The sequence below is a fragment of the Nannospalax galili genome, unplaced genomic scaffold (assembly GCF_000622305.1).
Source record: "Nannospalax galili isolate Female #2095 unplaced genomic scaffold, S.galili_v1.0 scaffold1096, whole genome shotgun sequence".
In the NCBI taxonomy this organism is placed as follows: Eukaryota; Metazoa; Chordata; class Mammalia; order Rodentia; family Spalacidae; genus Nannospalax; species Nannospalax galili.
The window spans coordinates 2097931-2124096 of NW_008338289.1; the positions used below are offsets into that span (position 1 = coordinate 2097931).

The 26166-nt window shown below is 43.6% G+C and overlaps 1 protein-coding gene across 1 annotated transcript; it reads left to right on the top strand.

Annotated features, from left to right (window-relative positions):
• Positions 1 to 2552: 2552 nt before the first annotated feature.
• Positions 2553 to 24421, top strand: LOC103734205 (cathepsin M-like). The gene is made up of 7 exons (XM_029563501.1): positions 2553 to 2684; positions 2964 to 3086; positions 3173 to 3322; positions 3779 to 4003; positions 4478 to 4640; positions 16038 to 16155; positions 24220 to 24421. Exons 1-7 carry the CDS (start codon positions 2559 to 2561, stop codon positions 24419 to 24421), a joined length of 1107 nt encoding a protein of 368 aa, XP_029419361.1. The 5' UTR covers positions 2553 to 2558.
• Positions 24422 to 26166: the final 1745 nt, after the last annotated feature.

The window sequence follows — 26166 nt, forward strand, 5'->3', positions numbered from 1 at the left end:
TTGCCTGCCTGTGTGTAAGTGCACCTGTATTGTGCAATGCCCATGGAGGTCAGAAGAAGGTGTTGGATCTCCTGGAACTGGAGTTAAGAACAGTTGTTAGCCTCCATATGGGTGTTGGGAATCAAACCTGGGTCCTCTGCAAGAGCAGCCAGTGCTCTTAACTGATGGCTCTTCTCTCCAGTCCTACTAATTTACCTCTTAATGGTCCCACTTTTTAATACTGTTACAATCACCACTTAATCCGTAGCAGTAGCCAAATTCCTCTACAGAGCAAACAAAATGGAGGCTCCTGGTGTTGGGGAAGAGGCAGTGGACTATTATTTAATGAATGTAGAGTCTCTTTGAAGAAGAGAAAAATGATTTAGATATCTACTTGGCATAAGGTGCACAACAATGTGGATGTCCCTTTTAAAGCCATTGAAATGTGTGCCTAAAATGGTTAAAATGGGAATTTTCATGTTATGGATTGTTACCCTAGTGTAAAGAGTAACATGTCAGATTGTGCTTCCAGATGGGTGCTCAATTTAAGGAAAGATTTTTAAAAAAAAAAGTGAAGCAGTTCAGGAGAACATCTCTGTCCAACTGTCCAACCCCTTCGTTTTCCCTCTTAGGTTTTGGTCTTGAACATCACTCTACTGTTTGGGGATCACCTTCCCCTAAAGATTCTTTGGAGAGCCAGCTGTTTTGAAACCCTATGCTAGGAAACAAAGCATCCCAGGGTCTGTATTCTCCTAGAACGCCACCTTAGTGGTGGATCAAACACGAAATTCCAGACTAGAATACGCTGACTGAGACTGCTCCAGAAGATTTTTTTCAAAAAGTCTTATTCCAAAGTAAAATAAGCATTAGTCTGATTTTCACACAGTTGTATGAAGAAACCCTTTTTCTAGAACCACTCATCAGAGAAAATGTCAGGATGCTACGTGATCTCAGCCCTAAAGGTTAGTTCCATACCTTCTACTGTCAAGATCCATAGGCTCACCTCCCCACAGAAACGTAGGTAGCCTACACCCACTCCTCCAGTGTAGGTTGGAAACAGATCTGTATATGCCTGGAGTCACAGAGCATGGAGACCCAGTCCAGTCACCAACAGAGCCAATCAAAAGAATGGTAAGATTGAGGGGCGGGACCAGAGAATTAGGATTTAAAGCCTGAGTGAAGTGTGGCTGGGCCAGATCCTGGGATCTCAGAAGAGCGGAGTCTGTGGAGTGCACCAAGGCAGCAGTGGTCAACCCTGGTGAGGCCCTGACTCTGCCGCTGCAGAATAGGAATTGACACTGGCGGGGAGTGCTTTGAGGGATTCCTTGGAGTATCAGGCAGATCCCGTCTGGGAGAGAATCTCTCCTCAGCCTCAGTAACCTTAATGTGGGGAAGAGGAGGAGGGTATAGATTCCAAAGGGGTACCTGGGCTCCTGAGGGTCTCAACTTTGAATAGGTTCTCATTACATTCTAGCCTAGGTATGGCCACATAGAGTGTCAGCTGATACCTTGCACACCAGCTACCACGTCCATCTTTTCTTGTGCTAATGGGGATCATCCTCCAGTACATCATCCTTGGGTATAGGCTTCTGTTTGGGGTTTGTACATGCAGAAGGAGTAAAACATGGCATGTCCCTAGCCACATCCTGCACGGAGTGTTGCTTAGAAGACCCAGAAAGTCCTGAAGCTGAAATCTTAGGAGAGGCCTGCTCTTGAAACACCTACAGTGGTGGCTCTGACTCCCAGTGGCTTTTGCATGTGACCCCTTCCTCACTGAGGTCATGAATGGGAGTTTTAGTGGCATGGGCCCAAGCGTGGGACAGAAGGACTGTTAGTAGTCATCCTTCTGATACTCTGTAAGGACATGTGAGAAAGTCTTCATTCTAGGTGGAAGTTTTTGGGAAATGCCCTTTTCCTCTGTCTTAGGCAGTAATATGATGCCATGTGGCCCCAATTCTTGAGCTCACCTTTTACTTAGGATCAGATGGTGCATTAAAGAAGTTTTGCTTGGCAAAAATCCTAGGTCACCAATATCTTAAGTACCCAGTTGTTTTGAACCTCAACGTTCTTGGACATCTTTCTAACACAAGTTGCAGTGTGTGGGCAGTTTTCATTCCCAGAACTCTGGGCATCTGCTTTTCATTTTGATAGACAAACTGCATACCATAAGTGGTGGTTTTAGTCCAACCACAGCTTTAGCCTTTTCCCCAAATCTTTGGATAAATATTTGGAGGCATAACTCAAATAATTTTATTCTACCATGGATGGATTAATATCTCAGGAAGGAGAAAGATGTCATTGTTTTTTTAAAAAATATTTTATGTTTTGCCTGCGTGCACATACGTACATGTGTATTGTGCAGTGCCCACCGAGGCCAGCAGAAGACAGATCCCTTGGAACTGCAGTTATGGAAAGTTGTCAGCTGCTAAGTGGGTTCTGGGGACCAAATCTGGGCCTTGTGCAAGAATAGCCAATGCTTTTAACCTCGGAGCCATCTCTTCACCCCCCCAAGAAGGCATTTTTAGAAGAGTTGTTATAGTGATGTCTTTATTTCTCTTCCCTCTGTAGGTTTCTGAGACATGACTCCTGTTGCCTTCCTGACCATCCTTTGCTTGGGAGTGGTCTCAGCTGCTCGCTCACTTGATCCCAGTTTGGATGCTGAATGGGAGGAGTGGAAGACAAATTATGAGAAAACATACAGCCCGGTTGGCAACATGGAAACTCCTCAGAGGGACTAGCACTTGCTATTGGGAGTTTATGGGCACAAAAGGGGCCACAGAGGCCACCCCTCACTAAGGGGTTGCCTAACCACGTGCAATGTGAGCACAGGGTCACCAAGATCCCTCTTAAGGTGTGGAGAATGACTTTCTGCAGGGTCCTGAGATTTCTCTCTGTGGCTCCTCCTCACCTGTGGTTAGAAATGCCCTTGGTCAGCCTGTGGGAGAGTTTACTTACAAAGAAATAGCCATTATGTGTATTTCTAGGATGAAGAAGTACAGAAAAGAGCAGTTTGGGAAGAAAACATAAGATTGATCAAACAGCACAGTGAGGAACACGACCAGGGGGAGCACGGCTTTACCATGGAAATGAACGCCTTCGGTGACATGGTGTGTGTGGGGATGGCTTAACACTGTTTCTTCTCTTTAGTCCTCTACCTTTTGGTTTTCACTGTTTTATTTACTTTTCCTTGAAGACCAGTGAGGAATTTAAGGAAACAATGATTAATCATCCAGTCTCAAATCTCAGGAAAGGCAAAAGAATCCAGAAACGTCTGGTTCTTGATGATTTCCCCAAATCTGTGGATTGGAGAAAGAAAGACTATGTGAATCCTGTGTGGTATCAGGTATGACGTCGTCACACTCCTCTCTTCCTCAGCCCCTGGGGAGACAAGGCATTGACATCCTGTTTTGGTTGACTGTGGACCACCATGCAGTCCATTTCTTAAACATTCTTTATTCTTTGAACGTTTCATAGATTTGTATAATGTGTATGGATCCTATCTATCCACCACTCTCTCCTTTCTACTCCCCTCAGAGACCCCACCTCATCTGAACCCCCTCCCAATTCACCTTCTTTCTTGGTCATTAATAACCTCCAGAGATCGGTAGGTACTATCCATATGTGCTTGTCTGTGTTACCATCCACTGGGGCATGAGCAACTTCCAGCAGCCGAGTAGAGTGACCTCCTAAGGCAGCATCAACTGCCAATAGCTCATTTTTTGATAAAGTATGTAAGGGTCCATGTTGTTGTTGGAGTTGCTATTTGTTTGGAGATGACAATCTTTTCTTCCCTGTTCAGAGCAGATGTAGTCCTTGTTGGCCTTTTAGGGCGGTTGGTGCCATAGAAGGACAGATGTTCAACAGAACAGGCAAACTGGTCCAGCTAAGTGTACAGAACCTAGTGGACTGCTCTCAACCTCAAGGCAATGTGGGCTGCCATGGAGGCACTGTAGTCGGTACCTTCCAGTGTGTGAAGGATAACGGAGGTCTGGAGTCTGGAGAAACCTATCCGTATGAACAAAAGGTAAATGGAACTCCTGTGTGTTTGGCATTTCAGCTCAGATTTTAGAAAGTAAAATAATTGCAGAGATAATCCACTGCTTTCAGACCTCGCCTTTAGTTGGTAGACTCTCTCTATAAGCCATCACTGATGCCATGACAGGATTAGTTTTTGCACAGTTGTCCTAGGTGATGGTTTCCATGTGGTTGTTCCTGCTTCTTAGGAACATGGAGGATATGCAAACCATTCCATGCATGATGCAGATTCCTCCACTGTGAAACTGTATGATGACAGGAAGATTTATGAGGTGCCATTGACGACCTGTGAGCTAGTTTCCAGTTTCAAATCTACTAGCAGCATTTCACTTCCTGCGATGAATTACAATAGCTCAGACATGGAAATGCTTTTATGCCAAGTGCTACATGTGGTGGTTCCAATTGCTGTTACCCAAGAGATGGACGGAAATATCCAAATCTCTTCTGCCTTTCATTTTTAAAGGTAGGACCCTGCAGATACAGTCCTGAGAATGCTACTGCTAATGTCACAGACTTTATGATCCTCCCAGAGGGTGAGGATGTCCTCACGATTGCAGTAGCAACTATAGGGCCGATTCCTGTTGCAATTGATGCTTCCCATGATTCCTTCCGGTTCTATAAGACAGGTAAACATATTTCCTTCTGGGTGTGAATAAAACAAAACTTGTGGTGACACCACCATGACATGCCAGATTGATGGATCACATTTTGTTTATAAAATTTGATGTAAATGTTTGGTCTTGTAGATTTTACATCAGTACGATAGTTCTGTGTACTGTTTCTGCTTGCTATGATATTCCTATGAATGTGAGCACTCCATAATTGATAAAAATCTATTGTTTAGCTTAATTTACTCAACTTCTCTCTATTTGATGAAACTTTCAGATTTTGGGGAAGCATGGACTTATATATAAGTTAAATTTTAGCAGATTCTCTTGAGGTAAGTACTTTATGTGCAGTGAGATTTACCTGGAGTGATTTTTTATTAGTGAATATATAAGATATTAAGTAGTTATGTGCCTCTAGGCAAGTGTTTTTCAATGAATTCATGCTGAGTTAGATTTCTTTAGTTTTTAGGTTTTATTATTGAAGTTTTGTGAATTTCATACAATATATTTTGATCATATTTAGACCCTCTACTGTATCTACACCCACACACAATATCATGCACTCTATTTTGTGTGTGTGTGTGTATATATATATATATATATATACATACACGTGTGCATATTTAAGTCATTTTGCGTGTCAAACTTGTGTCCCTGAGTACCCTTCAATATGGGTCCTTCCACTGGAGCCTGGTTAACCTACCCAGAGCAACACCCTTCAAGAAGACTGACTGTCCCCCTCCAAGTACCTATTGGTTGCCAGTAGCTCCTCAGTTCGTACTGGGGTTTCCTATCTACTTCCCCACTTCTATGCTGGGTTTTTGTCTAGGTGGAGTTTGCATGGGTCTTGTGCATGCCATCACCATTGCTGTCAGTTCATATGAGAGCAAGTTCCCAGCCACCTGGAAAACTCTGTTTCCTTATGGTCATAGACCTCTCCTGGCTCTTACAATCTTTCTGCCTCCTCTTCTGTGATGGTCCCTAAGCCCTGGGTGGCAGAGGTTTAATATAAAAGTCTTATCCAGGGACACATACTCTATGGTTTCTTAGTCTCCATATATTGGCCAGTTGTGGCATTCTGTGTTAATCACCATCGGTTGCGTGAGGAAGATTTGCTGGTAGAGTTGAGAGATGCATTGATGTTCTCCTTCCCCTGTTCCATTAATGTTCCCTGAGCCTGAGCCTTAGGTGTAGAGGTTCCATTGTAGATGTGTCACTTAGAGCAGAGCATCTCACACTTATTTTCTGCATTTGACCAGTTGTAGAACATTGTAATAGTCTCCATCTGTTGAGAAAAAATGCTTCTTTGATGAGTGGTTAGGGGTGTCCTTGCCCCTCCCAGCAGCAATCTATTGCCACAGTTTTCTTTAGGTAGTATTAGAGGTTCTTCCTTCCTTCCTTCCTTATGTATATGCTGGGATACCTTCTGGTTTGAACCTGAATGGAACTCGTGCATGTTGTTACCATTGCTGTGAGTTTATATGAGTAATTTCCCGGTGGTTTGAGAAGCTCTGTTTTCTTGTGGTCATCCACCACCTCTGACTCTTTCTGCCCCATCTTCCACAATGATCCCTGAGCCTTAGGGACAGAAGTTTGATATAGATGGGCTATTCAGGGATAAATGCTCTACAGCCTCTTGTTCTCTACATACTGGCCAGTTGTGGGTTTCTGTGTTAATCACAATCTGTTGCATAAAGAAAATTCTCTGGTGAGAGTTGAGAGATTCATTAATCTATGGATATGACAATAAGTCATTAAGAGTCAGTTTAGTATGACAACTATTTAGTAGAAACTAGTGTTAGGTTCTCCCCTAGTATTAGGTGCCTAAGCCTGATACCAATGTCAGATCATAGAAAGCAGACCTTAAACCCAATTAAATAGTACTTGGTTACTCCTGCAATATTTGTGCTACTATTACACTGGTGGGCATTGCTTACCAGGCCAGTCATTATTGTAGTTCACAAGCCTCACAGCTGGGTAAGGATGATGATTACTTTTTCCTTCTGGTAGCTTACATAGCAACTTCCAGCACTATGAACACTACCCAATAGAGATGAGGCTCTGAATTTAGCACCAGCTCGATCTCTCCTTGTTTGTTCTTCAGCTCATGTATGTAGTGTCTTCAGAAATAGATCTCATCAATGAGTTCTGGTGGGTAACCAAGAGCAGGGGCAATGGCCAGTATTATTTGAGGGTCTATGGGACTCCTCTCCTGGCCATTTGTGTTTTATCTTTAGAGAACACTCTGGTCAGCTAATTGCCCCACTTTTAAATTAGACTGTTTGTGTGTGTTTTTTTTTAATGTTGAGTTTTTGTGTTCTTTGTATGTTCTAGATAATAACCCTCTGTGGGTAAAGATTTTTTCCCATTTTATGGGAATGGTTGCCTCTTCACTCAAATAATGGTGTCACACCTTTGATGTATAGAATATAGAAGCCTTTTCATTCCATGTGGTCCCATGTGTCAGTTGTTGGACTACGCTATTGGAATCCTGTTTAGAAAGTCCTTTCCTATGCCTAGAAGTTCCAATGTATCTCCTGCTTTCTCCTCTATCTGATTCAGGATATTGGGTGTTGTGTTGAGGTCCCTGATTCATTTGGAATTGAGTTTCATGTGTGGTGAGAGATAGAGATCTAGTTTCATTCTTCTATATGCCCTTATCGAATTTGACCAACATCATTTGTTGAAAATGCTGTCTATTTTCCAGGGTGTATTTTTATCCCTTTGTAAAAAAAATGGGTTGCTGTAAATACGTGGATTTAAGTTTGCATCCTCAATTCTATTCCACTGATTAATATATCTGTTTTCATGCCAGTACCATACTGTTTTTATGACTGTAGCTCTGTAGTATAATTTGATATCAGGGCTGGTAATGCCTCCAGCAGTTCTTTTATTGTTTGGATTATATTGACTATTCTGTATTTCTTTTTGTGTTTCCATATGAAATTTGGTATTTTTTTTCAATTTCTGAGAATAACTGTGCTGGAATTTTAATGGGTATTGCATTGCATTTGTAGATGGCTTTTGGTAGGATGGCCATTTTCACAATATTAATCCTATGAGCGTGAGCATGAGAGGGCTTGCCATCTTCTGCTATCTTCTTCAATTTCTTTCTTCAGTGTCTCAAAGATCTTATTGTACAAGTCTTTAATTTCCTTTGTTAGAGTCATTCCAAGATGTTTTATGGAGTTTAAGGCTATCATCAATGGGATTGTTTCCAGATTTCTTTCTTGGTGTGTTATTTGGTGGTGTATAGGAAGGCTACTGATTTGGGCTGTTAATTTTATATCCTGCTACTTTGCTGAATGTATTTAACATCTTAAGGAGTTTTCTTATGGAGTATTTAGGATCCTTTATGTATCAAATCATATCATCTGCAAGTAAGGATACTTTGACTTCTCCTTTTGAACTTGTGTCCCCTTTATCTCCTTTGTTTTATTGCTCTAGTTAAGACTTAAAATGCTATATTGAAGAAGAATGAAGAGAGTGGACATCCTTGTCTTGTTCCTGAGTTTAAAGGGAATGTTTTCAGCTTTTCTCCATTTACTATGATGTAGACTATGGCTTGTGGTATAATTTCCTCTACTGTACTGAGGTATGTCCCCTGTATGCCTAGGTTCTCTATGACTTTTATCATGAATGGATGTTGGATTTTCTCAAAGGCCTTTTCTGTATCGAATGAGATGATCATGTGGTTTCCGTCCTTGAGTCTGTCCATATGGTGGATTACATTTATTTATTCACACATGTTGAACCATCCCTACATTCTGGGAGGAAAGGCAACTTGATCATGATGAATAATTTTTTGATGGGTTCTTACATTCCATTTGTGAGTATTTTACTGAGAATTTTTGCATCTATGTTCATCAGAGACAGTGATGTATAATTTTCTTTTTTGGTGGGTCTTTGTCTAGTTTTGGTATTCGAGTAATACTGGTTTCACCAAAAGAAATTGGGAATGTTCCTTCCTTTTTTATTTTATGAACTAATTTGAGGATTATTGGTATTAGTTCTTTAAAGATTTGGTAGAATTCTGTGCTATCTCCATGTGGTCCTTGGGTTCTTTATAGTTGGGAGATTTTTGTTTGTTTGTTTTTTTGTTTGTTTGTTTTGGTCTTTTTGAGACATAGTCTTCCTGTCGCCCCAGCTGGCTTGGAACTCACTGTGTAGATCAGGCTTCCTTGATCCCACAGTGATGCGCCTAGCTGTGTGTCACCATGCCCGCCTAGTTGGGAGATTTTTGCTTACTGTATTTCTGATTGTTATGGGTCTGTTTAGATTGTTTATGTCATTTTGATATATATTTAGCAGGCTGTACATATCTAGAAAGTTATCCATTTGTTAAGATTTTCTAGCTAGTGGAATATATATTTTTATTTATTTTTGTTTTTGTTGATACAGGGTCTCACAGTGGGTGATATGGAGTTTTCTGTGTTGATCAGGGTGGCCTAGAACTCACAAGATCTGCCTGCCTCTGCTTCCTGAGTGCTGAGATTAAAATGTGTGCCACAAAGCCTGGCTTTCCCTTATTGAGACAGGATTTCTTACCTACCCTACAGCTCCCTGACTGGCTAGCAAGTCTGGGATTCTTCCTGTCTTTGCCTTCTGGTTCTGAGATTACAGGCTTATACTGATACACCTGTCTTTTATGTGGATGTTGGATATGGAACTCAGGTCCTCATGTTTTCATGACAACCACTTTACTGATTGAGCTATCTCTCCAGCTTCACATTTCTGTTTTTTTCAAAGTAAATTCATTTGTGTCAACTTTTTATGGTAGGCCCCATCATGTATCAGAAAGGATATAATTCATCAGGGAACACTCTTCCTCCACATGGCCATTCTTCAAATGGTACTGAGCACACAGGTGGCTAGCCACACCATCCTGGAATAAAAGTGAATATTCCCTTTCAGCAGGATGCCTCTTTTGGTTTCTGCAAAGAACTGAGGTGTGGGGACTTCCTGTAACTCCATAGACTATTGTAGGGGAGAGTGGATATGGCTGTGTTGTGCTCCTGGTGAGCTGAAGAGAAGGTAGCATGGCCACAGTGAACAACTGGAGTGTTTTACGTTAGGTTTAGCATGTCATGTGGTGAAGTCCTGTGTCTACCCCTATCAGCTGTGCGAGCCTGGCAGACAACAGGCAGGTTACCAAGCCTGGCCTTCCAAGAGGACTACATATCCCAGTCTCCTTTGAATCTGGATGAGATACACCTAGATGAGAGACTGACATTATAGACTGAGAAGGTACCCCAAAGATGCTGCAGGCAGGGATTCTGGGATTTCATGAAGAAGTGTGTGTTGGGATCATGTCAAGGGATGCATGTTAAGCATCTTTGAAGAGTTTTGCAAACAAAGAACAGTCTCCAGACAATACTTCAGAGTCACATTTCTAGATACTCATCTCCAGGTGTGGGTCTTGTCCAATGAGCAAGACTGCCTTAACTGTTGAAGGGTCCATTTGTGATGATCCAATTAGAGGCATGACTGTGAGCACCTTTCAGTGAATACTGCGAGGTCACCAAAGTTGTGTCACTAATTATTTAGGGGCCCTGAAATGCCTGTGAGGGAAGCTGTCTCCCATCCCTGACTGTCATCATAGTTGCTCTGTAAGTTTCCACTCTGTTGTAGGCTCGAACTTTGGCATTTGCACAAAGGTCAGCAGCTACAACTTCAAACCACATGAGCAATTTGAACTTCTAACATTTAAATGCAGCTTTGCAGGGCTGTGACTGACACATCTTATGTCAGCCTGGGAGAGGAGGTGGCAGAATAGCAGCTCTTCCCTTGAGTCCCTCTATCGAGCAGTAGTTGGTTTTGGATACATATCATCGGTACCAGCCAATCCTTTTCCATCCTGATCCCAGATTATCCAGCCTTCACATCCTTGGCATCATAGTGTGCTCAGCACCCAGCACCTCTCCAGCTCTCCAACCTGAAACACTGGCTTGCTGTTTGTCTCACTGTCAGTCTGTCCCCTTTCTCTCCTCTGTGTTTTCGTCACTGTGAAGTGAGCTGCTGTGTTCCTCCTTAGCATGATGAACTGCCACCGACTTTAAAACTCATCCAAAGTAAATAACTCCAAGTTGTCCCTGAAAGCCATTTGGACACAGCTAAGAGAAAAGCAGTATGATACAGTGTCACACACATCATACAAGGTCAACATGCCTATGACAAAGGCAGGCCGATGAGAGAAAAGATACCAAGTCTACCGGGTTTTAGAGGACAAAAGAGACTTCAAAAATGAAGCTTGAAGCCATGGTAAACTGTCCATCTTTATGCTTGGGTTTCATGTAATGAGAATAGCTGTGTCAGCATGTGATGGGAGCAAGAGAATGTGATCAGCAGTAGACAGGGGGATCCCAGGGAGGCTGTGTGCTCAGAAAATCACTGGGCCCCACCTCTATGGCAGGCCAAGGCCCTTCTGCAGTGAGCTAACATAGACCCAAGAGAGTTTAGGCAAGAAAGGTTAGAGTAACTAGAGTGAAGGTTAGAGTAATAGGTTCAGTAACTAGGGAAATGAGTTTAATGTATGCTCCTCTGCCTGGGCAAGGAATCCATGACTTAGGCCTGTGGAGAATGAAGGCAGTAGGTAGAAGGACCAGAGAAGGGCAGAGAGAAGCTCTGCTTTGGGGCCTTCACTTGGCCCTTTCCCTTCCCCTTCCCCTGTCTTTTCTTCTCCCTTTGAGTGCTCTCCCACTGAGCCACATACCAGCCATTGATTAAACATCAGCTTCTGGCAGGACCCATTTGGGAAAGCATTGGTGGGGCTTCACTATTTTTAGCTTTCAGAAGCACAGCAGTGGGGGTGAGGGTGCCTCTAGCATTCAGCAGACGTGAGGGGACCCAGAAGGATATGCATGGGCACCATTAAGGGATAGAACAGAACGGTCCTTCCTGACGTGGCCAGAATGTGCCCCATGAAAACCCAGGAGGGGCTGGCCAGACGGCTCAGGTAGAGGGGACAGGGTGAAGATCTGATTTCCACCCCTGGATCCCACAAGGAGGAAGGAGAGACGAACACACACACACACACACACACATACACACACACAATTGAAAAAAGCTCAGTAGGCAGCCTAACCCACCACAGTCCCAGTTGTGGAAACAGAAGCCTATACCAGATGAGGTGTCAAGTCATGGAGCAAATCAATAGCAGACCCCCAAACTAAAATCCACAAGTCCCAGGTCTTTGCCGTTTCCTCCACAGAGACACCTCAGCCTGTCCTGGGCATCGTCTCCTTCTCTTTCCCATTCCTCTTTCTTGTTTCTCTTTTATCCCATTAATGAGCCTCAAAAGCCCTTAGGCATAGTGAAATTATAAATATGAAGTGGGATACTAAGATTCCCCCTCTTTGTGCTGGGCGTTGAGTCCAGGGCCTCACACATGCTAGGCTAGTGGTAACTGAGCCCCATTCTTGGGCCAAGATTTGGCCTAAAAGTTCTTAAACGTACTCAGAATTTCTTTCAGAAAACAAAAGTATGTCAGTATCTCCTAATTTACCTTTTTTTCCTCTAAAAGCAACCTTAGATTTAAAATTTTTAATTTTTATTCTGTTCAGATTTAATTAGTATCAATGTGGCAAAGAGGTGTGTGTGTATATACTATGGAAGATTTTTAAACAGGAAAAAGTAGACAGAGTGAGCGCTGCATCGGTCTTCAGTGACAGGGGCTCCTCAGCCGGTGTACAGAGCATCAGTCTTCAGTGACGTGAACTCCCTCCATTCCTGCACATACGGTGATGCAGTGCCGTGATAGGTGAAGAGCTGTGTATAATGGCCGGTGACATGACGCAGCTGGAAAATTCTGGTCGCGTTAAAGAGTCTATAGCACATCCTCTTCCTCACGTGCTTGTGAGGAGCTGGTGTAAGCACATTGCAGTGCCCTGCTGACTTAAAGCAGGTATGTGCATCTGGGCACTTCTAGCATTGATGGTAAGAAACTGGCTGGTTACTTTCTCACAGCCCAGCAAGCAGTGCCTCCCAGCACGTTGCCTCCCCTACAGCCCCCCACCACCACCCAGGTCACACTGGATCACTGAATGCACGTTCCCAAAGAAACTAACACACTGCCGTGGGAAACCTAGTCAGACCCACAAAGCCTTACAACTGGCATAATCAACTTCTGTGATGGAGCAGAAAGGGAGCAATGACTGAGTATTTTATATCATGGAATTGCTAGGGTCTTGAGCACAGCAAAAGTCCTTTTATCAGTACTTTTCAACATACTCCCACTTGCAGCAGAGGCGTGTTGTAACCAGTATGGCATGTTGGGCCCGCAGCGTCCTCCACGTCTTGTGCTTGTTGCTTGTCTTGGTTGTGTGGAGAGGCCACATCAAGTGGTTGACCTGTTTACCCAGTCTAGTTTAAGTATGATGTTTGCACAGTGATAAAGATCAGCTGAGGACACATCCCCTTCCTTCGTTAAGTGGCCTGTGACTGTCTCCAGAAGGTCGGATCTTTGCTGGTTACAGGTACAGTTACATTTTCACACTGAATATGCATTCAGTGACACAGTGTGGTCTGGGGTGGGGGCTGTTAGTGGAGGTGAAGTGTTGCAAAGTGCTGCTTGTTCTACTGTGAATGGGTGTGTACGTTCAGCAGGCTGTGGAGAATGAGAACTCCTTTCTTCCTCTTTGTTCCTCAGCCTTCTCTTCTTAATATTTTTTCCCCACTGACAACTGGATACCACACACCCAAAATGTTCTGTTTGAGATGTGCTGTAACTGTAAAATGTGCTAGAGCTCAAAAGTTTATTATGAAGAGAGTAAAACATTTCATTCATAGATATTTATTTTGAGATATGATATCACCGTGTAGCCCTGCCTAACCTGGAACCCACTATGTAGACGAGACTAGCCTCCCAACTTCTAGAGACCTGCTTGTCTCTGCCTCCTCAGTGAAAAAAAAAAAACAAAAAAACAGACGACTTCCTCCTACGACTATGACCCCGTTGGACCTGCATTTGTGATTAATAATGGAGGCTTGGTTTCCCCCAAAAGGAAAAAATAGCATGCAATCTTTAGATGCCCTGCTGCCTTTTACAGGAGTTTATGATTTAACCCTGAATGAAGAACTCCTGAGACTAAAGTTTGGTATAAAGGAAAAACTACTTGGCTTAGGGAAATTCCCTCTTGAATAAAAAGATTAGCTAGATCAGGAAAAAGCTGGTGGTACATGACCTCTGAAGAAAAATTGCCTCTTCTTTTACAGAGACAAAAAAGCGGTTCAAAAAGCCCCTGAAGATAAATGACAACAAAATAATAAAGGATATTTAAAAAGAAAAAGTAATAATGTAACTCAAAGAATACAAAACATTCAGAAAGAGATAGCAAAAGGGAGAGGAAAAAGATAAATTGGAAAATTGGTTAGACAATAAATAAAAAGAGTTGGTTGTTCCCGTTCCCATGAGAAAAATAATTTTCTCAAATGTACACGCCGACCTGTAAATATTAAGTTCAAAGAATTCAAGGGCAAAGGAGGACAGGCTGTCTCACATTTCTGTGGTAAAATAGGTATGAAGAAACCACAAGGCTCTAAAGTAAACAATAAAGATATTGCTTGGCTATGTTAAGAAAAGGTTAATCGTTGAACTTTGTACTTTTTACTTTCCTTTTACTATGATTACTGAAGAATATTGGTGCACTGAGAAATACTGTGCAAACTTATGGTTTGATTTATGGTCTGATGTTTTACTGTTATTGTAAGCTTTCTAACTATAAATAAAGGTTGTAGAAGTCTGCTTTTTCAGAAGAAGAAGATATTCGGTCTGACCTCTCTCGAGTGGGTCAGTCAACAGCCTCTACTAGAACTGCCACTGTGGTTTCTGGTACAGTCATTTCTGCCACCTCTGTTACCTTCACCCCTTCAGGCCCTGGGCTCAGCTGGAGCTGGCCTCTGGGTGGGGGGTGGGATTTGTTTTTTGTCCTCTGGTTTTGAGACAGGATCTCACTAGGTAGTCCTGGCTGCCTGGAACTTATTTATGTAGCCCAGGCTGGCCTCAAACTTGCAGTAATCCTCCTGCCTCTGCCTCCCAAGTGCTGAGATTCAAAGTGTACACCACCATGCTTAGCACCAGACCTGCCTCTTCATTTAGAGATCTAAGACCCAGACACTTATATCGCAGTACAGCAATGAAATAAACTGGTTCTGCAGATCTAGTTAGGAGTCTTTACTTAATGCCATTTTGCTAGTAAGAAGGAAGGACTATGAGATCACCTTGAGAACTCTAGGTATTTTCGACGGGGATCACCAGTGTCTGAGACATTGTGAAGGAACTCCATGTCTCACAAGTAGCTTGGCTAAATAGCCTGCCAGTGTTTGAATGTGCTTTTCTTTTGCCAGTCTAGACTAAATTAAATCCTGTTGTTTGGACTAGCAGCATCCTGGGCTTTTCCCTTTACAGTGGCCATCACATGGAGGTTTTAACATCTGGCTTTCTCCCTAGCCTGACCTCCCTTGAGTGGATTCTGCCATACCTAGTCCATGTGCTAGCTCCAGTATTAGGAGAGTATGACACAAAGAATGTGTGGAAGGGGGCCACTGTATATCTTGCTCTGTAAGGACAGAGTTTAAAATCAACCTGTACCCCACTTGCTAAGCGCTGCACAAACTCAGAGGAAGGAATGTCTTCCAATCTAGTGAAAAGTCCCTGGGGATCTAGCAGGTCATACTGCCCGGTGTCTCTAAGTACATGAGAAACTGAATTGAATGAGGTCAGACTAAATGTCCTTTGGGGTCCAATGATATGTCAGTACTTCCCCAGCTCATGCCTGCCACTAGACACAGGCACACACACACACACACACAGGTACTTCCCCAGCTCATGCCTGCCACTAGACACAGGTACACACACACATACACACATGCATACACACATGCATACACACAAGTGCACACACACAAGCGCACACATACACATTAGTTTCAGAGTGGCATTCTGGCTGTAAGAACTGCAGCTGTTCCCAGCTCAGAGTCATAAGATCATCATTTTTCTCCCCATTGATTCAAAATGTGTGATTTAACAAAAATATATGTTTTCTAATCTGTTCACAAAGCGGCTGACTAAGTTCTCTGTAGCCTTTTTCTTTTCATCCTTTTCTTCGAATCTATTTTGGAGATGCATACAAATTTTTTGCTACAGTCTTATCTTGTGCTAATTTTATTATCATTTATTTTTGCTATTGTTATCTATTTTTGTTGTTACTGTTGTTTCTGGGAGATGAACAAATGTCTTAGGTCTAGGCTGCAGAGTCAGACATTCAAGAGACAGTGGGTCAAACTGCAGGGGACACTGACTGACATTTCAGCAAAATGCTGTACAATGCCTTCACTAGACCCTCACAGTGGTGGGACACAGAGAGAATCTAATGCATGTGGGCACACTAGAGATCTACTGTCCATGACCGTTCCCAGGAGGAGCACTGAGTGCCACGTTGTCCTGGACAGTGCGGCCAGGGGAGCTCTTCATCTTAGAGGTCGTCGTCTTCCTCCTTTCATCTGCCCCAGGAACTTGTGGGCAACGGGGAACTGGGTACTAGAAGATTGTAAATGTCTTTTCATTCAGACACTTTTTTTTTTTTTTTTTGGTATTTTTGAGACAGGGTCTCCCTGTAGCCCAGCTGTCCTGGAACTCACTATGTAGCCCAAACTGGCCTTGAACTCACAGAGATCTGCCTACCTCTGCCTCCCGAGTGCTGGGATTGAAGGCATGAGTGGCCACGCCCAGCTCATTCAGATACTTTTTAAAAGCTCAACAAGGGGCTGGAGAGATGGCTTGGCAGTTAAGAGCACTGGCTGCTCTTGCAGAGGACCCGGGTTCAAATCTCAGCACCCACATGGCAGCTAACAACTATCAGTAACTCCAGTTCTAGGGGATCCACACCCTCTTCTGTCTTCAGCAGGCACTGCATGGGTACATTTACATACATGCAGACATAATACTCATACACATAAAATAAATAAACAAAAAAAGAAAAGAAAAAAAAAGTGGGAGATGAGCATGTGGTTCATGGCAAATGATGGGCCTGAGGTGGGAAAGGCCTTTGAGAATTGCCAGTCCCAATCATTTCAGACCTCCCAGACCTCCCACAGCCTCCAAACTCACAGCTAGCAAGCAGACCTAATGCCTCTTCCTGTGCACTCCCAAAGGCACATGCCCAGAAGCAGCTCAGTAGCCAACATCAGGCCTGAAGAGAAAAACCCAGTGGTAGCCAGTGGACACAGGAAAGTTACCTTGCCCTTAGGACTCTTCTGGTTGGCGGGGTACATAAAGATTCCTCTATGGAATGTGTGATGCACATCTGCCACCATAGAGCCCACATACCTGGCTCCACAGGGTGCACTGCTATCCTAGAGGGCAGAAGGGAAAGAGGTAAGGCCCAGTGGGTTTATCAGCTAGTCTGCACCACTACCAAGGGCAGAAGCCTAGTTGGTACAGCCTCTGTAGTCCTGGCCATCTACCTTCCATCCACTAGCTTTGGAGCAGAAAATATTATTCTTGCAGGGGTAGCAGAGATGATCACTGGGTAAAGGTGCTTTCCACCAAACCTGACAATCTGGACTCATTGGAAGGAGAGAATTAACTCCCACAAGTTGTCCTCTGACTCACATGTTCTCTCTCTCTCTCTCTCTCTCTCTCTCTCTCTCTCTCTCTCCTGGTTTGTTTCTGTCAACTTGACACAAACTAGTCACTGGGAAGAAGGGAACCCAATTAAGGAATTATTTGCATTATATTACCCTATGGATTTGTCTATGAGGCATTTTCTTTCTTTCTTTCTTTTTTTTTTTTTCTTTTGAGACAGGGTGTCCCTATCACCCTAGCTGGTCTGGAACTCACTATGTAGACCAGGCTGGCCTTGAACTCACAGAGGTCTGCCTGCCTCTTCCCTCCCCCCCACCCACCCTCAGTGCCCCAGTGCTGGGATTAAAGGCGTACACCACACCTAGGTCTGTGACACCTTTTCTTAATTGTTAATTGATTTTCGAGGCCCCACTGTAGGCAATGCCATCCCTGGGCAGGTGAGCCTGGGTTGCATAAGAAAAGTAGCTGAGCAAGCTAACAGGGAGCAAGCCAGGAAGCAGTGCCCCTCTATGGTCTCTGCTTCAGCTCCTGCCTCCAGGTTTCCTGGCCTGGTTTCCTTAATGATAAAGGTGATAGGGACATGTAAGGCAAATAAACGCTTTCCTCCCCAAGTTGGTTTTGGTCCGTGTTTTATTATAGCAATAGGAAATAAACTAGGAGAGACAGAGGCAGAGCAAGAGTGAGATAGCGAAAGCATGCACGTCCTAGAGAGTGAGAGCGAGATCAAGAGCCAGAGAGAGACAGAGACAGAGACAGAGACAGAGAGAGGTGGAGTCCTGACAATACTGGTTGGTGAAACCCCCAAAGAGCCTGGAGTTTACTTATCAAAGATATGCTGTGTTATTGCTTTGCTTTGACAAATGTATCAAAGTAATCTACCGTGTTTACAAAGGGGAGCCAAGGTGAAAGGGGTATAGAAATTCTGTTCTAACTTTGCAATTTTCCTATAATCTAAAATTCCTTCACTAAACTACAAGTTTACCTTTAGAAAACTAAATATCAGAGTCCAATTTAATCATCCAACCTCTAAATTTCCTGTGCAGTGGAAGCTTCCCTCACTCTTGGCTCTGAAATGCTTCTAATTTGAGGGGAACAGGAAAGGGGATCTTGACACAGTCCCACTTCTCAGTCTAGTGGTTTTCCTCCTCCCTCCCTTTGAGATAAACACAGGTTCCTCTAGGTGGAGCTGGGAAAGGAGGCAGAGAAGGAAAGCCTTCTTTGCCTGGCACTGCACAGCCCTGCTTGATGCTCTCTGGTTGTGACAGGCTCCTGAGGGGGAGGTACTCATAGGCCCCTGGAAGTTTCCCCACTGGGAACAACTGGCCAAAGGGACTCCCAGATAGTAACTCAGCATAGAACTGGGAAAGTGAACAGCACACCCCAATCTTATCTAAAGGAATACTGACAACTGATTGCTGCTAGATAAGGAACAGCTGACCTTCCTAAAACAAAGCCCTCTAGATAGGCTGACTAGATTCACAGGATGGGCAAGTAGTGGGGAATGGTTGGGGGTGCCAACAACACAGCAGACAGTAGCAGGGATATCAGAGTATAAGGGCTCTAGTGGGGGGAGGGAGGCTATGGGAGGGTGCCATCTGGGAAGTGGGTGTATAGTTGAATAAGATGGTTTGGGATGTTCTGTGTGATACACACACACACACACTTAACAAATTTTTAAAAAATGGATTATATTTGAGGAGAAAGCATAAAAATTTACATCATGTTAATTAGTAGAGGTGATAAACACTACCACTGAAATATACCCAATGACTTTATAGACATACACAGGCGCCAAGGATCCAAGTGCAACCCATTACAACTAGCAATAATCAGATACATACAGATTAGAGATGCATGCACCAATATCTCATTGTTAGTACCAAAAACAATGAGTCTTTCTGCAAGGAACAATATATTCTAAAATGAAATGGAGATCTTTTTTAAAGGTTAAAAGCTCAGCCGGGCGTGGTGACACATGCCTTTAATCCAGCACTTGGGAAGCAGAGGCAGGTGGATCTTTGTGAGTTCGAGGCCAACCTGGTCTACATAGTGAGTTCCAGGACAGCTGTGGCTACAGAGAGACCCTGTCTCCAAAAACAAACAAACAAAAAAACCCTCAGTTTTATGTCTTACAGGGTGTATATTGAGTTCAATATTATATAACTGTATTAATTCAACTGTGAACCTAGAAACTTACAGCCACCTTTGAAAGAGATGTACTCTTGCTCTGGAGTGTGTTACTGAATATGTTAAAGCTGTAATGAAATGCTTCTTCTAATCATGTAGTTATTAAAAATTTAAAAAATTAAACAGCGAATAGATCAGATAAGGAATGTCATGAAATTTTAATTTGGCTTTTTCTGTATTGATTTTCTTTTCGATATATATAATGTTTGTATACACATGTATTTATTAGAGTTTTGTGTTTTAAGTTTTGAGTTAGAAATTTCATGGCTATTAAATTCTGAAGTTCCTGACTTAGTCTTTTATTTGAGTTTGTAACATACATTAACAACAAGTGAATGGAAAATGTGGTTGCTGATTGACAAAGTCAGATATAATACGACATTCATCTTTTAAAATGAGTGCTTACTTTTTTCCACTTTCACAAGTTCATTTTTTGGAGATGTTTTAAGTGACCTTAGGGTCTAACCAAAGTGAGCTGGTCAGATGACTCTACCCTTGATCAAATCATATCAAGACCAAAGTGGGTTGGCATATACCTCAAAACCTCAAATTGTTTGGACAATAGTTGTTATGTATGTTTATGGACGTGAAGGCAAAACAAAAACAAAAACAAGAAACAAAACAAAAAAACCCCATAGTATTGAAAAATCAAATCCAGAAGTATTTATAACAAAGATGAATCCAGAAAAAGTCAGACAACCCAGAAGCTCAAGAATGACTTGACATTAGAAAAGCCATTATAAGGGCTGGAGAGATGGCTCAGCAGTTAAGAGCACTGACTGCTCTTGCAGACCCGGGTTTGATTCCCAGCACCCACATGGCAGCTAACAACTGGGAGCAGGGATCCGACACCCTCTTCTGACCTCCTCAGGCATTGTACAACGTGGGTTCACTTACACACATGCAGGCAATACACTCATACACCTAAACTAATAACAAAATATAAAAAGAGAGCCATTGTAGAAATTCATTAGACTAAGGAGAAGGCAGTGGTGAGTGAGTGGGGGCTAGGAGAAGGCCTGGGAGGAAGCTGAGCTCTCCTTTCTCACGTCAGCTCTGTGGGGACTCATACAATCTGAAGACTTATTTCCCCTCAGTATGATTCTGCACTCAGCATTGTTCCTCAGTCCTTGCTGGCTGGGCAGCTGCAGTAGAGGCAGTAAAATTTTACCACGTGATCAGAAACTTTTCATGTTCCTTAAAAGAAAGGAGTTTCTTTTTCTGGGAAAAAATTTGGATTCTAAGCCTTAGCTTTGATGTTTCACTAAACGTTTCCTCTAATGATTTGAAGTACACACTTCAAGTTATCTTATGAATGCTGTGCTTTGGTGACGGTACAACATGTAGTCTCACAACCACAGGCCTTGGAGAGAGCCTTGTCGGAAGCACAACTGAGAGGCATACCTTCGATCACGGCACAGGCTGCTTTGGTAAGTGTGGTTGGTGATCAGGGAAAGGTCTGCTGGCCATTCCTGTGTGTTCTAACAGCAAGGACTCTGCAATTGAAGAGGAGAGAACCAGGAAGGAGGCTGGGCTTCACATTCCAATCTCGGAGGCAGTGTGTAGAAAATGTGAGGAGTGAAGTTAAATCCTGTTGACTTGTGTTTCCATGGTCTTGAAAGACCAGAGTAATGTGAGAAACCCTTTCTTTTTGTTTTCCCAGTCTCTCATGATTGCCTTCCTAGTTTAAATGAGTGAGTGTATTTCAGGAGAGATCCTTTCTTTCATTGTTTAGGATTCTGAAGAGTACAGTATATGGGCCTGGACCTCTCCTTGGGGACCATGGAACCATTAACCTACGAGGTGGTCTCCAATTGCCTTTTGGGAAGATGGGCTTTAGCAACTGAGAGGCAGACTCATCAAAGGAGAGTGATGCTCCCCTATCAGTTAATCTCCTTTCTCCTGCCCCTCTCTCTATAAACAGACACCTATCTAGTTAAATCTGATCCTACATGAGAGAAAACATTTGCCTTTCTTCTCTCCATTACCTTCTTTGTTTTCTTCTCCCTTAGACCCCTCCCTCAACCCCATGTAGTCCACCTTCTATGTTCATGTCACTCACACACATACACACACACACACACACACACACCCTATCTGTTCCCACTTCTACTTTCATATATATTCATGTATATATGAATAAATGTAAATTCTACATATGAGGGAAAATGTGATATTTGTCTTTCTGTGTCTGGCTTACCTTAACAGGATGATTTTCAGTTCTATCCATTTTCCTTAAGATGAAATCATTTTGTTCTTTAGAACCTTTGCTCAGCTTGCTTTTCAGAGTTTGGTACTGTTCAAAATGGGAATGCGTTTAGGAAGCACAACAGATTTTAAATTCTGTGAATAGGGAGCACAGATACAGCCTATGTACTGTGAACCTTTTCTCCATTACAAATATAGGCACTCATAAAGGATGTAATTGCTTAAGGTTTTGGTGCTAGTGATCAATGTAGATGCATGGCTGAATGGAGGGGTCCTTGTGACCGAATCCTTTTAGCTGAACAACTGCATAAGCAAACTCTCCTCTCACTGTAGGCCGAAGCATTTGCTTCCTTTTCATTCTAATGATTATGAAGATGTTTGGTTTATAGGGAACGCTCAATAAATTTATTCTTCAGACTGCAGTTCTATAGTAATCAAAATTGGTTTTTCGCTTTAATTCACATCTATCAGTGTGTTTTACAAATGACTTTATAAGGCATGGTAGATGTAGTTTGGAACTTCCAGATTCAAGTAAACATGAATGTCTTGAACATTTGTAAAAGTTATGATAAAGGCCTGGCACTTAGCTCTAAGGCAAAGCCCTTAATGCCAAGGCAGTGCTTTGTGCTAGCTTCTATGCCTGCTTCCCAGAAGGTGGAGTATTGCACCTCTGCTGCCTGCAGTTGGAGGGAGGGTGGAATGAGCTGTCTGACTGGCATAGTACCAGCATTTTAGCTCCTGAGTGTTGCCCTGGGGGTAGGGGTCATGAGGCTGCCGGGTACTGATTTTCACCATGTCAGGCCTAGCATTGCCTTCAGTTCTAAATCTCTTCCTCTTACACATGCTGGATGATTTCATCTATGTTGCTAGAGACATGGTGGAAGGTTGAAACCAGCAACCTTTAACCTTTAACGTTTATCAACAAGTTTTTCCTTTTTATCTCACTGAGGTCATACACTTTGGTGTCTCTCATGTTTCTCTTAGCTTTTGTTGGGAATGTTTGTTTGATAAAAGATGAGTTAACCACATTATCTAATTTTATATAAAACCCTAGAAATTTCACTCCTGATGTTACATTTGTGACTTTAGGTTAAAAAAAAGTTTAAAATTTTAGTAATTAGTAAAGAACGAAGAAGAGTCTAGCATCATAGGTGGCTCAAACAGACGGACTTGGATGGAGACTGCCCAACATTCCCTCCTGGCTAATGATGGAGTCTACTCACTAGACATTCCATCTGCTCTTCTTATTTTCTTTTTTTCTTTTTCTTTCTACCATTATTGTTGATTTTTTTGCAGTTTCCATACAGTATAAATTGATGACATTTATATCCCCTCACCCATCCATACCTCCCCACACCTTCCCCCTCAATTCAATGTACTCTCTGGATTATAAAGCATATAGCATCTAACGAATCCCCAAATGTTCTCCAGTGTGGGTTCACCCACCGGAGCTTGCATAGGACTTGTGCATGCTGTCACCATTGCTGAAAGTTCACATGAGTGAGTAACTGACCAGCTGTCTGGAGAACTCCACCCCCTGCCCCATGGTCATCCACTACCTCTGGCTCCCACAATCTCTCCACCTCCTCCTCTGCAATGACTCCCAAGCCCTGAGCTCCAGAAGCCTGACAGAGGCATCCCACTCAGAGGCAAGTGCTCTGCAGGCCCCTCCTCCCTGCACATCAGATAGCCATAAATTTCTGTGTCAATCACCATCTGCTGCATAAGGAAACTTCGCCGGCAAGAGCTGATAGGTGCATTAAGCTTCAACAGTGGTTGAGCACCTGATCCAGCACAGCCCACTCCGATCATCCCTCCTGGGATTGGGAGTCCATACTACCATGAGGGTGCCACAGTTAAATCTCACAGGAGGGGACCACAGCTCCAGATCATAGGGGGGATCCATAGCTCCATCTCACAGGAGGGACCCACAGCTCCAGATCACAAGAGGGGAACCAAAACTCCAGCTCATAGAGGACCACAGTTTCAACTCACAGGAGGGGAACCACAACTTCAGCCCATAGGAAGAACCACAACTCCAGCTCACAGGAGAGGGCCACAGCTCCTGCTCACAGGAGCGGAACCAGAGCTCCAGCTCACAGGAGGGGAACCACAACTCCAGCTCACAGGAGGGGAACCACAACTTCAGCCCATAGGAAGAGCCACAACTCCAGCTCACAGGAGAGGGCCACAGCTCCAGCTCACAGGAGGGGAACCACAACTCCAGCTCACAGGAGGGGAACCACAGCTCTGGGTCACAGGAGGGGACCCCAACTCCAATTCACAGGAGAGTCACAGGAGGGGAACCAGAGCTCCAGCTCACAGGAGGGGACCACAGCTCCTGCTCACAGGAGGGGAACCACAGCTCCAGCTCTCAGGAGAGAAAACTCCAGCTCACAGGAGAGGACCATGACTCCAGCTCACTGGAGGGGATCGCAGCTCTAGTTCTCTTCCTTTTCTTAAGTTCCCAGGCTCTCAAACTGTGTTTTTCTCTCCTTGAATACAAGTACACTTGTCCTGCAATGCCCTCGGAGGTCACAAGAGGGTGTTGGATCCCCTAGCACAAAACTACTTCATTTGACTGGCTAAAATTTTGCTCCTCTGCTTAAACTTTTTCAGATATAATCCTCAGGATAGAGGGGACGAGCCCAAGATGTCCAGATATCTGGGTTCTGTTCCTGTCCACCGCGCAGATCCCACTCATTTCTCGGCTGCTGAGAGGCACAGCACACCGCAGTGCGCTCCGCCGGGGGAGGCTGCCATGGCCATTCTGGAGAAGTTCATGAAGGCCTTTGAGTCACTCAGGTTGTTCCAGCAGTAGCAGCAGCAGCAACCGCTGCCACTGCCATGGTTAGCCAAATGGCTGTCAGCTTGTGAGATTTTTGAGGAACCATGTTATAAATGCACAAGGTCAAAGTCCTCTTCAAGACTCTCCCGATTAGCCTTCATCTTTCGTAGGCTTCTGCCGTCATCCATAGCTTCAACTTGACCACGATCAGATTAGATTCTTACAGGAACTCTGACTTGAGCTTCCCTCGGTCCATCGCAGCAGTCAAATGCTTGCACACTTCGGTCAGCTGGGTTTGCGGGGAACAGCTACCCTGCCTCAGGGGCTTCTCCTTCAAGTGCTGATCTGGGGTCCACTCACCATGGAGAAATTCAGTCATGTTGGCGATGAGCTTGGTGGACAGATGCTTGAAGAGGTCGTGGGTCTTCTCCCACTGGCACTCAGAGTGGCAGCGCTCGAGCACCATCTCCATCTGTGTCTCCATCTCCAGCTGCAGAGCCCGTGTACCTGGTTGCCCTGGTGGCCTGGCCAGTGGTGGGAAGAGCCAGGCCACTCTTATTTTCTTGACTGGTAATGTGGAACTTTTGAAAATACACAGGTGATGAAAATATGTGTTCTTCTAGCCAGGAGAAAGTGGGAGATCGGAGGTGAGGGAATGAGTGGTGGACTAGATCAAAACACATACACATGTATGAAATTCTCAATCAATAAAAAAGATAAAATTCAAACATTAGAGAACTTGGTGTAAAGGTGGCCATGGACTCCCATTTCTCATCCTCCTGCCTATTTGCATCTGCAAGGACAAAGCAGTATTTTGAAGCCCAACCTCAAACCCAGGATTTACAAGCAGCCTTGGAAACCCACTACTGCCTTGTTGATCCTCTGTGACTTAAAAATGGCCACAGGGCCTTCCTCAACCCTTGGGGGTTGGTGCTTCAGAAGCTCGCTCTGAGATTTTTGCCCCATGACTCGCTGGGTGGCAACCATCTTGACTGAAATGAATATGACCCTTTAGGCTCTTATCCAGTAAAACATCAGCAGGGTCTGTGGTTCCTCTTCTTCTCTTTCTCCCCACTCTTCTTTGTCTATCTCTTTTTCCTCTTTCTTTTCATATTTCTTGACAGGCTCTAGCTATGGTTCACAGGATGGCCTAAAACTAGTGATCCTCCTCCCTAAACTTTCTAAATGCAGAGATAACAGGTGTGCATTACAACTCTTGACTCATGTATAAAATGTTGCAATTTCCTTTATGAAAGCTATTTTCTTTAAAAAACACCCATTTAGTAGAATATTATAACAAGCTCTCTTCTAGGGCTATAATCTGTCTAGTCACAGGTTCTTGGCCCCTATAACAGTGCCAGTTATGGGTTCCATCTTGTGCAATGGGCCTTAAATCCAGTCAGAGGGTGGTTGGTTAATTTGTGCCACTATTGCATAAGTGGGTATATCTTGCCAGGCCATTTGTTATTGTAGCTCTTGCAGGGTTCACAACTGGGTAAGACTGATGCTGTATGAAGAGAAGTGGGGGTGGATCTAGGAAGAGCTAGGGGATGGGGGCATGTAATCAAAATACAAAACTCTCAAAATATAAAACTCTCAAAGAATCAATAAAAATTTCTTTAAAACCATTTCTTTGTTGATTTATTTATTGTGTATATGTGTATGGCTATGTGGGACTCACCACTTACTCAGGTAGTCAGTCTTGGCAGCAAGCACCTTTATCTGCTGAGCCATCTCAGGGGCCCATGATAGGTATTTTCAGACAGAGAAGTAGCTCT

Bases quoted from the DNA above. Each gene is read 5' to 3' on its own strand.
- LOC103734205 (XM_029563501.1), top strand. From the start codon at position 2,559: ATGACTCCTGTTGCCTTCCTGACCATCCTTTGCTTGGGAGTGGTCTCA. The intron at 4,004-4,477 runs GTAAATGGAACT...TCATTTTTAAAG, and splicing joins CCTATCCGTATGAACAAAAG to GTAGGACCCTGCAGATACAG. The intron at 4,641-16,037 runs GTAAACATATTT...GACCGTTCCCAG, and splicing joins CTTCCGGTTCTATAAGACAG to GAGGAGCACTGAGTGCCACG.